The sequence below is a fragment of the Labrus bergylta genome, chromosome 9, assembly GCF_963930695.1.
Source record: "Labrus bergylta chromosome 9, fLabBer1.1, whole genome shotgun sequence".
Classification (NCBI taxonomy): Eukaryota; Metazoa; Chordata; class Actinopteri; order Labriformes; family Labridae; genus Labrus; species Labrus bergylta.
This window is the reverse complement of record NC_089203.1, coordinates 15,996,673-16,008,051: the sequence shown is the minus strand read 5'-3', so window position 1 is coordinate 16,008,051 and position 11,379 is coordinate 15,996,673. Positions and strand designations below refer to the sequence as shown.

The following is an 11,379-nucleotide window of genomic DNA, read 5'->3' as shown; positions in this document are numbered from 1 at the left end:
CTGATGGAAGCAGAGCAGGAGGATTGAAATAGATATGGAGTAAGGGAGAGAGGGGAGACACATGGGAGAGGTGAGAAAAAAGAAGAATTTGCTCATCAGGTGAAACTCAACATGATAATAGCATTAGTAAAAACATGCAAACCCAACACTCACTCTTAGTCTGAGAGGAGAAGGTCAATGTGAGTTTGGCAAAAAGCTCATTGCTTTCAAATTTGTCCTCTTTTGCCTTGGTCCAGAAACTGTTCTCTGAGAGGTCCTCAGGTCCGATCTAAGAAAAGGAAAGGTCAGATGTATGTCAAGAAAAAACAAAGAGGGAGACAAAATAGAGAAGGTATGGTTTGTTTCTATCAGATCAACATATTAAGAATTATTTAAGTTTCAATTATGTAAAATGGCAAAATAAGCTGTGTAGATAAAGAGGTCAATAATACAAAATAGGAAGCAGGTCTATGAAAAAGGCAGGGTATGACGATAGAAGGAGGGGAGAGGGGTAAGTGAAGGAAGCAAGGCATAAAGAGGAAATGGAGAAGAGCAAAGAAGCAGTCATTTTCTCTCATCTTCACACACTGTCTCTACCACAAAGCATCTCCTGCTTCACAAACAGAAAAGCAAAGACATACAAAGACTTCCCCTTTTTTTGCTTCCCTGATCCTTTTTTCCTACAACCTTTCTAAGGAGCTCTCTCTGCATTCGTTCCTTTGTCTTGGTTCTCTCTCTCTCTCTCTCTCTCTATTCTGGTCACAAGGCACAATTTACTTAGTATGTTTTCCTCTCTGTCACTTTCTGAGTGTTCTCATCAAAGAGAAGGAAACGGAGAGAAAGTGAAACAGAGAGAGCGAGTGAGAAAGCATTGGTTGTAAATTTACAGATATCAGGCCTTTCATTATGGACAAAGCCTCGGGGATGTGGATGTAGGACAGAAAAGGCAGAGAAAAGAAAAGGGAAATGTGATATGGGGATGAGCTGAAGGAGCACGAAAGAAAGCAAGAGAGCACGCAAAGAGGATGATGAGAGCAAGCGAGAGAAAAAAAAAGTCAATTTAAATTACAAAAGAATACTGTCCTTTCTAGTAGCAATTTAATTATCTTTCAGCGGCGCAGTTAAAAGAAGAAGGCTTATTAAAAAGCAATTTCTGTGACATCCTCGTCAAACACCCTCACCAGACCAAGAGAGTGAGAGAGAAAGAGAGAGAGAAGCTAAATGCTGATGAAGTCTGCTGAAGCCATTAAACAGTAGCTTTAGGCTAAAGAAAGACACAGGGCGGTTTTGATGTTTAAACCATCATAGATGAGAGGGAAGAGGATAAACATGAGACACATAGTCATGAGAAATATGCATGCATGCAAGTCACTGTAGGTCAGTATCTCACTGTTATACCTCCATCTCACATTTCTCTCCAAATCACACTTTAACCTATTTCAAAATGGATCTTTAGCAAACTAAATTACATAGACTTTAATTGTGAGAATAAATTCCTTATTTGATGCTCATGTGTAACTTGTGTAGTTTTTACCTTAATTTTTAACTTCATGTTGACTGTACCTTTAAATTGTTTAGTTGTGCCTCGCCTTGTTGTTTGGGTTTCTGTTGTGTTGCCTAATATCATGTCATATTTATTCAGGTGATTTATAAAGAAAGTCATTATTCTGTTGTTGTCGTGAACTAACTCCAGTCTGTTGCCTGCCTTAATGCTCTAAGTTAAACTTAAAGTGAAATTTTGAACCAGACCACGGTTATTTTATGATACTAAATGCTTTACTGTTTACATTGTGATGCACTAGGATTTAATAACTTGATATGTGCTCAGACACAATTTTACATTCATTGAGATCTGATGTTTTCATAACACAGATGACCAAGAAATGCATTCAAAGTGAGACTTTTCTTTCCTTTTTTTAAAAGGCACATGTAAGCTGATATCGGACCATACATCTGAGGACTGACCCTTCTCCAGTTGGCTCTCTTCAGCTGGACCTCTGGCTTGTACTCCTTCTTAGCCTGGAGCCCGAAAGGCAGTGGAGGTGGAGCAGGGGCACCCCAGCCCCCCATGCCAAATGGTGGGGGTGGAGGCATGCCTGGGCATGGCGGCGGCGGAGGAATACCAGGAGCCCCAGGTAGAGGCGGTGGTGGTGGAGGTCCCATTCCAGGTAAGGGTGGAGGCGGTGGCGGTATTGGCATGCCAGGTAGGGGTGGCGGAGGTGGAGGTCCTGGCATACCTGGCAAAGGAGGTGGAGGAGGAGGTGGAGGAATACAGGCATGACCCGGTAAAGGAGGAGCGGGTGGGGGGATAGGCATGCCCGTCTGGCCTGGGAGGGGAGGGGGTGGAGGTGGAGGTGGCATACCAGCATTCTGACCAGGGAGAGGAGGGGCAGGGGGTGGAGGGGGCAAACCAGGTGTAGGCACAGGGACAGTGACTGTAACAACTTTAGTCTTGGCCTCTTCCAGATCTTTAGAAAGCTTTTCAATCTGCAGAGAAAAAGGATAAATATCCATTAATCTATAACCTGACATAAAACTGTACATTTTCAAACACAATACAGTCATTTGTCATAATAGCATTTTGTGGGTGTACATAGTTGTTGTTTATTTCTTAAATGAAAATCAATTTTCTTAAGATTAGCCATCCACCCTTACCAATGAATAGCAGTGCCAACAGAGTGATTAGATTGTAGAGAAAAAAACAGCAGAACAAAAGAGGGGAAGAGTGACATAGAATGGGATTACAGTCTGGGCAGCATTAAGTTTTTGGAGAGATGGGGAAAGAATGCAGTATAAGGCACAGAGACAAAAACATAGCAGGGGGGATTTAAGCCCAATTCAAAAGAAAAAAAGTTTTAAAAGAGGAAGACAAACTTCTTAATTAGCAGTGGTGGTGAAATCAATCTTTCATTCCAACACTGAAATACTTATTTCAGCATTTACACAAGCTAGGCAACAGTTCTTAAGAAAACTGTGCACTTCATTAAACTGTCTGCTTAACTGAAGTGAGCCAAAAAAAGTGGCATAGGAGGAATTGGGCTTGAATGGGAATGTACATTATGTGATTTAAAGCAGGCAGTTATGGAGAAGTTAAGAGAAGTGTAGTGGTAAAGTATAGTGCAGGGAAGAGTGCTCCTCCATACATACAAACAGGGAATGTATTTTTGTGGAGGAGTGTTTGTGTATATGGGATGTAACAAATTGTTTAAGCTGTCTCCTCGGACTATGAAAAGAAGAGTAACAGACATAAAGGGCCTCTGAGGCAAGCTTTCTTAGCGCGGCAGCAGATGAAGAGATGGGCACGGCATCACACAAAGGGACAGTGAGAGATCTCAACATGTGAAGAAATCTTCGATGGGCAGTGCCTCAAACACAGACGAAGTGAGCCATCTTAGTACGAGAAGCTTGTTAGATGCCTGCCTGGCTGGCTGCTAATGTTGTTGATGCGTAGGACAACTGTGTGTGCATATGCATGTTTGTGTGTGTCTTTGGCTTTTGCTTGGTGAGAAGATGACTCTGCTGGCATCAGCCACATTGGATGAAGCTCATTTTGAAAGCTGTGTTCTTTTACTGACAGTCATACACACACACGCACGCAAACACAGACACACACGTCCACCGTGACTTCTTCATGTTGTTGTAAGCGCACATGCACAGAGGCAGACTGTTCTGGGTCACTTGGTGTGTTGGTGAGTTGGGGTGACACTGTGAGGCAGAGTCCAGCTGGTATGGCAGCAGGACACTGACAGCTAAACAATCCTCATCTTTGCCTCCCTAATTTATGAGTTTACACACACAAACACACACAACACCCTGCATGTGTGTATCTTGGCCTTTTAATTTTTGCTGTCCTATCTTCATCCGTCCCTTTCTTCTTCACTCGTCTCCTTTTAGTCACTCTTTATACTCCGGCTCCCCCACTCTGCATGTTTTTAGTGAGTTCTTAATCTGTAAAGGATTTGGCTTCATTTCACAATCTTTTCTTTTCTTGCTAAAAGTTGGCCAAATCATTTAGGCCAGGGGGCTTCTGCATTTGTGTGGGTGTGCAGAGATGTTGGAAAACTTTTTGGTGCAAATCTTTCTGCAATATTGTATTCGCTCAAGCTTTCACATGTTTTTATTTCTGCAGCTTTTGCAGACGTTTCAGTTTAGTGTTTTAAGGGTTGCAAGCACATTAAAAACGACTCATTCATTAATCCGACTTAATCTTCATAAATTTTGTCCAAATGTTTTGTTTCTTTTATATTAACGTCACAATTAAGAAATGATAGAAATGCCGTACAAAGTCTGAACTGGTCAACTTGCCACAAAGATTTCAGGAAGCGTCATTCTGGGTCCAACTCACTTTTAATTAAGTGAATTAAGATTAAGATTTCTTTAACGATCAAAAATAAGTTGAGAGAACATTTTTCTTTTATCTTACTGACTTAATACTTCAGTCAAACAGAACTCAGTTAAGATGAAAGCAGCTTCAATTTTAATTTGAGCTATTTGTATGAAAATGTGTTTAGCCCCCCCAAAAAGACGTGTGAGCTCCTTTGTATTTGGGTGTGTGTGTGTGCGCGAGCGTGCGTGCATGTGTGCTTGTATACCTGCTGTTGCAGAGTGCTTAGCTGTTGTTGTAGTCCCTGGTTCTCCTTTTCTCGTTCCAGCTTAGAAGTTGACAGCTGTTCCTTCTCGTGGCTCATGTCCTGCAGCTTGTGCTCATAGTCACCCTCCAGTTTCTTTAGCTCCACCTGCAACTCGTGGCGTGCTGTCAGCTCTGCATCCAACTAACACACATGTAAAGGGTCATAAAGGGTGTCAGACTCAGAGTAATTTAATATATACAGAATGCAGAACAAAAAAACAAAAAGTTCTTCATTGACGTTTTGGTGATCTACAAGTTTTATTGGGTGATCAATTTCAAGAGGCAACATCTCAAGGGCCTTTTCTTTTCTAAGGAAGAACAGACACTTTGGCACTGTTTTGAAAGAAGTGATCTTTATGCTTATGTAATGATATTAAGCTAATTTTGGACAACTTATATTTATGATGTTCACCCCTAAGGGCCATATCCATCTATATATCAAATCCCTTCCTCTGGATAGGAGGCCTGCCTTGTTTGGATAGGACTGTACCATCATTTACAATTAAAAATTGTTTTCAAATATTCTCTTCTTAGCTCGGACATCAGCAGTAATGTGAGAGTACAAAATCAGGTTTCCTCTATGAAAATAAGTACCACAAATGCCAAATCATTTTTAAAAGCAATTCATTTATAAGGATTATAGAAGAGAAGTACATTGCATTAATACCAACCCTGTGGTAAAGTGTGCTTGCATGCACAAGCTCTTCATGCTGTGACAGTAATCATATCTGTAAGACCTGTAGAAGCCATTCCCTGCTGTCTGGTGCTTTCACTTTCATTGTATAATTTACACTGCAAATTAGTGTCAATTATGAGTTAGGATGCTTCAGTGCCCTTGTATGAGCTCACTTCTCACTTCCATTTACAGCAATTTTAATTTTCTCACTTTCATAAATTTTCAAGGATTTTTCTTCTAGGGCACTTGACACACAGAATGAGTGCTTGTAAACGGATCAATCCGTGAACACACTGAAATGCATGGCTGTTTCGTTTGCAGACAGCAGATTGGTTACTCTCGCTGTCAGCACCCTGACAGCCTCATCCCTAATTCCTGCCAAAGAGACTGCCTACAATTACCCCATCATACACAACCAGCAATATGGCGGGTGTGTGCGGTCAACGAGAATTAAGTGTGCTCATGTAATGTCTACTGTGTGGGTGTGCATGCATTTAATGGATATGATCCAATGGAGAGAGTATGTGTGTCTTTCCGGGTGCCTGAATGAAGGCTAGTTTCAGCTCCCTCTTTGCAATTATCTTGTCACTGGGACAGAAACATCAGGGTAGCAGCACACTGCAATCAAGGCATGTATCCCCTTGAGTCAATTTCTGTATGTGTGTGTGAGTGTGTGTGTGTGTGTCTCTCCCTTAAAGAGTATTTGCTTCCAGATATGTGTGCTCATTCTCCAAGTCACCCTCTTTTGCATGCTTTTTCACATTTGTTGTCCCTTGTCAGCCAGAAAATGGTCACAAAGAATTCAGTATGATATGATACCATCTATTGTTGTGATGTTGCCCTTTACAATATGTATGACTTGTTTTGTCTTTATAATTGTAGGAGTGTGTGTACTTCTTGGTTGGTGGGAAAATGTGTCTGTGTGTATGACATGCTGTCGTTGCAGGTATTGATGTGTATGCATTACGGCTCTTAAATGTTAATTAACTTGTTCACATTTCACCTTTTTCTCCAGCTCGTTTGCCTTCGCCTGGCTTGTTTCCACCTTAGTCTGGTCCACCATGTTGTCTGTGGACAAACAGAGAGGACATGGGAAAGGAAAAGTGTGAATGTGAAAAAAAGCAGCGGACAAGAAAAGAGTTTCAGACACCGACATGCACATGTCTGGCCATGAAGACATCACACCCTTCAGTCTGACACATACTGTGCACATTTACAATCAGACACTTACACACAGAGCAAGTGTCCCTATTCTTCACTGTCACACTGGTCAAAGTCAAGATCATTGATAGGATTAAAGATCCATATCATTAGAATGGGATACTATCAGCTGTGTGCTGTTTCAAATTCTAGCTTTCAGCACATACACCTTTGCCTGACTGTGTGTGAGAAAGGTGAGAGCACACTAAATTCCCTCTATGTGAAAAACCTCTCACAAATCTTTTTTTTTTTTTTTTTGTACATTCCCCTCTTCTCGTTTTTTCTGACAGACTGCAAAAATATAAAAAGACTATATAACAATGGGGAGCTATCCATTATCTGAGGTTCTGCTTGGCAGAGGAGAGGGTGGAAAGGACACAGGCTGACCAACAGGGTACTTTTACAGAATAATTGCAGGGTCTACAGGTGGTTCAGTGCCCAAGGGCTTACTGAGCATGTGCAATAAAAGAGCTAATTAACATGAAGATGAATGCCAAAAAGTCACTGGATCAAAGACAGCTAATCATGATGCCCAGGAGAGGGATCAAACAGATAGATTTCAGAGAAAGAGGCGCTTGGAAAAGCTAAATTAGAAAGTGAAGAAATTACATAAACTTACAGAGAGTGATATATACAGATTCTGAAGAGAAAGTTTGAGTCTTCAGTTGCATGAGAAAATGGAAAAGGAGTTAAAAATATGCATGTTTCTTTATATAAAAACAGGCTAGTAAGCAAGGCAGGGGAAAACGAGAAATCTATTTTGTGAAAAAGATGGTTTTGCCAGATGAAAGAACCCCACTTTAATATGCCAACACACATACAATGTCAGAGTGTGCATTCGTGTACGAGTTCACATGGTTATTGGATGTGTAATGGAGGGAGGGGGTTACTTCAGTCATGGTAGCTAAGCTAAATGGGACAAACTTTGAATAGAGAGCACTAAGGGAGCCAGAATATGGAGGGGAAAAACTGTGCTGAATTTCAGAGTTCAAAGAAAAACACTAAATAATGCATGCAGGGCAGAATTGGGCTGCTTTCCACCGATAATAACTCTGGCAGCCTTAAAGGAGGCCAGCCAGCCTGTATGTGCGTGTGTGTGCGTCAGGACGCATTTAGAAGCAGAGCAATTAGAGCCTCCTGCGGTGAGCAACGGAGACCTGCCATAAAGGAATATTGAACTCTTGAGACATGGCCTGCACCTTCATTCTGTTCTGGTTTATTTGACTCTACTCATCAGGTGTTTCCTAGTCAACACTTAGAGCTGTCATTCAAATACACAACTCCACATGCACATATATCATTACATACCATTAATTCAGCATTTCAATGGAGCAAATGTAACTGACATTGACCAGTGGAAATTTAAATCCTTTCCCCACACAGTTTTATCTGTTACCCCTTTAGCTGGTTAGGGGTGAGGTAAAGTTCACAATGTTCAGGTCTGTCTTTAAATAACAGCCAGGAACCCCTATAGACATAAAAATACTTTCTGTCAGCCATAATAGTTTCTTCTTTTCATACTGGCTATCAGAAAGATCCCTTCTGATGCTTGTCCAATGAAAATGATGGTAAATGGACTTGAGTTTGTATAAATGGTAAATGATAGGGGGTCAAATTTACAGCTCAGTGTAGAAATTATTTCATAAGTCTTAAGTTCATAAAAGGCTTCATCAGATCTAGTTCATCAAAACAATTCACTGCAGCTCATCCAGAAGTACTGGAGAAGACAGTAAAGTTAGACTCACTTGATTTGTCTAATACTACTGAAAATCTTCAGATTAACTTTGTTATAAAAAATTGCACAAAATAAGGATTACCTCAATCCTTATTTTGTGCAATTTTTTTATAACAAAGTTAATACAGAATATACATGTATATTGTGATTATTGTGCCATCCTTCAGCTTTATTTTCTAACAGTTACCATAACCAGTTCCTGGAAAGAAAAACATCTTACTTGTCTCTCACTGTGTGTCAACGCTGGGAGAGGGTAGAGGTGCTTGTCTTGCCTGGTTTAAATAAGTTTTTATCCTCTGGATAAAGTTTATTTTTAATTACTGAAGCAAGTCAATAAAACCTGTAGCTGAGTTCAGCCCACACTGATGCACTCCCTCTATGGCACCACCATGTGGTGCTTATGTGCCGATACAGATTTGTCAACAATGTAGACGGACAATGTTACGAGTACCGTGATAGGACTTTTTTTTTTTTTTTTTTAAATCATGTGTATAGTAGTATGACAACAGCACAGCATAAGGGTAGGCCAATAATAAATTATGTTTAAACATTAGACCCAACACATTACTTTCTGCTGCATCTGCATTACATGTTAATGTGGTCTTTAACGTAAATGAAGGTCCACAAAGAAATGTTGAAACACAGTAACAGCAGGCTATATTTCAAGGTTCTTGATGGACTTGATTCTGTGTTTCTTTTGTCTAAAAACTCAACTCACCTATCAAGCCTTCAATGTTGAGGCTGAGGTTACGGCACTTGAAGTCAGGGTCTGCTCCATTCCTGTGAAGCACAATCTGAGCAATGCACTCGTCTATCAGTTTGTAGTACTGAGGCCTGCAGCATGGAGAGAGAGAGAGAGAGAGAGACAGATTTCCAGATAGATGGATTAGGAGACAGACAGAGAGATAGGGAGAGGATGGACAATAGAAGGAGGACAACAATGGTGAACAAGAACAAGTCCTGGGCAAAGAGAGAGGCTCTCTATCTCTCTAAAACAAATGTTGCAGATTGTGTCAACAATGACAATTCTGGCAGGTATATTCCTTTTACAATACCAGTGTAATATGCCTTTAGAGGAAACCTGGGGTGAACACGGGATGGGACTGACACGGCGCAACCAGGTTCATTTGTTCAGACAAATGTGTGATCACACATGCTTTGTCACTTTGTCTGCCACTGAGATTGGCTGTCTTTGTGAGCATGACAGTTTGAGTTTCTTGTCACAAAGATTGATTGTGTACAACTGTGAGAGTGAGTTGGTGCACGTCCAGTGCTCCGTGTCTGATCAAGCCAGCTTCACACAGACAGTCAATTTTGGAGGTGTCTTATTCCGTGACCCCATTAGATGCTGCCAGAGTCACAAACTCAATACTTTATTTATTCTCTCTCTGACTGTCTCGTCTTTCTTAGTCACTCTGCTTTTGTCTAACACTTATTTCACTCCTTCACTATACTTCAAGGCTTTTTTTTCCTGAGAGCTTAGATTTATCCGTGGAGCGAGATAGACATCTAGTGTCATGATGGAAAACAACAACAGAATTTTGGTTTTCTTCATGAGCCGCAACACATTAAAACAAGAAATTCAGTTTTAAATGAAAACATGTGGTTGGACAGCACATTTTGATAACACAACAAAAAAAATACCAAGAATGAATAATAGTATTCAGCCTAATCTAGTTTTCATTCCTTCTAGGCCCCTCTCTCCTTCTCTCCATATCAACTTGACAATTGACCTCAACTCTCAATAGCTTTTTCATTATTGTTAGCCCCCCACCCCCAACCCCCTTTTCTCTTCTTCTCTGTAATTATAAGGCTGTATTTTCTGAGACTCTAAATCTCTTGTTCCACTCTCACTTCCTGTCTCTATGGAGTCCATTACAGACTCCCTTTATTTTCCCTGGCTAACGTGCGTGGAAAAAAATGGAAAGGAAAGACGGATGAACTGAAGAGGGGAGGTAAAAGACTTCACCTACGACAATTTATTGGGGTCAGCCTTCCTCTTCCATCTTTAATATATATTTCCCCAAACAGTGTTAAAAATACATTCTAATTTCCTGTCTGCCTGATAGCATCAATATGACCCTGACTTAACAACACAACTAACTCAACACATACAGTATGTGTGAATGCCTGCATGTGTTCTACGACTTTGTTTATGAATGTGGACATCCATGTGTAGTCGTCCAAACACATGCATGTGCAGATTTGTAAGCATATGCATGTGTGGACGTTCCTACAAGTCAGCTGGTCCTTAACATTATTCTAGCCTCGTCATGTCATTCAATCACTCAACTCTCCTTTCTCCACTGTTTCCCTTGCTAAAGCCCAAAGGGCTTTAGAAGACAGAGGGAGGGACATTAGCATATTTTGGCTGATAAGAAATGATGGTGTTCATTTCTATTAAAATGGAATTGGATTTCTTTGCATGTTTTAATTTATCAGCCTTCCCACTGCACTCTAGAAAACAAACAGCAAAAAAAAGCTGTAAAGGGAGGGGTAGAGGAAGAGGAGTAATTGAAGAAAAGTAAGACATTTCTCCATCTTGGGTTTTTGTTTTTTGTCTGTCATCCTTTCTTTTAAGTGTATGGTGATATGACAGCATGATATTGACAAAATCAGCATTATTTTTTTTACACCGGAAGATTGATTCTATAGTTTAACCTGTAACTGAACACCCAAAAATAAAAATAATATTTACAGTATAAAGTAAATCCCAGATGAAATACTGCCTCTTATTTTATTATACCATAATTCTTCTATGATATTTGAATGTGAGAGCAGAAGCATGTGTGCCATGTATGGGCATGAAGGGGTGTGTACATGTTCATGTGCTACCTGGCGAAATAATCATTCCGGATCAGGAGCAGGTGCTGCATCACAGACAGGAAGTGGCTCTCGGCCTTCGAATCCTTCACGGTGTTGGCTAAGATGTCAAACACTTCCCTCACATCAGTGAAGATAAAACAGTTAAGGTTTAAATAACCAACGAATACAACATTTGAAAGCATTTTAAATATTGCATAGAAAACATCCTAATCAATCACTGACACACTGGGATGACTCTGAATAGTCGGAATGCTGAACACTGTCATTGTCTGAACTCGAGAAATAAGTGAAATAAAAGTAGACATGGCCAAGACTTATCATCCTTCAGGTAAT

General features: G+C 40.5%; 1 protein-coding gene across 2 annotated transcripts in view; it reads right to left on the bottom strand.

Annotated features, from left to right (window-relative positions):
• LOC109993034 (protein diaphanous homolog 1) overlaps window positions 1-11,379 on the bottom strand; it is a 78,477-nt gene that overhangs the window by 37,868 nt on the left and 29,230 nt on the right. For both annotated transcript variants that reach the window (XM_065958694.1, XM_065958695.1), the window contains 6 exons: window positions 11,056-11,172; window positions 8,939-9,054; window positions 6,289-6,353; window positions 4,572-4,751; window positions 1,945-2,466; window positions 154-268 (listed from right to left, as the gene is read on the bottom strand). In XM_065958694.1, the coding sequence (XP_065814766.1) occupies window positions 154-268; window positions 1,945-2,466; window positions 4,572-4,751; window positions 6,289-6,353; window positions 8,939-9,054; window positions 11,056-11,172 (1,115 nt within the window). The remainder of the gene's footprint in view (window positions 1-153; window positions 269-1,944; window positions 2,467-4,571; window positions 4,752-6,288; window positions 6,354-8,938; window positions 9,055-11,055; window positions 11,173-11,379) is intronic.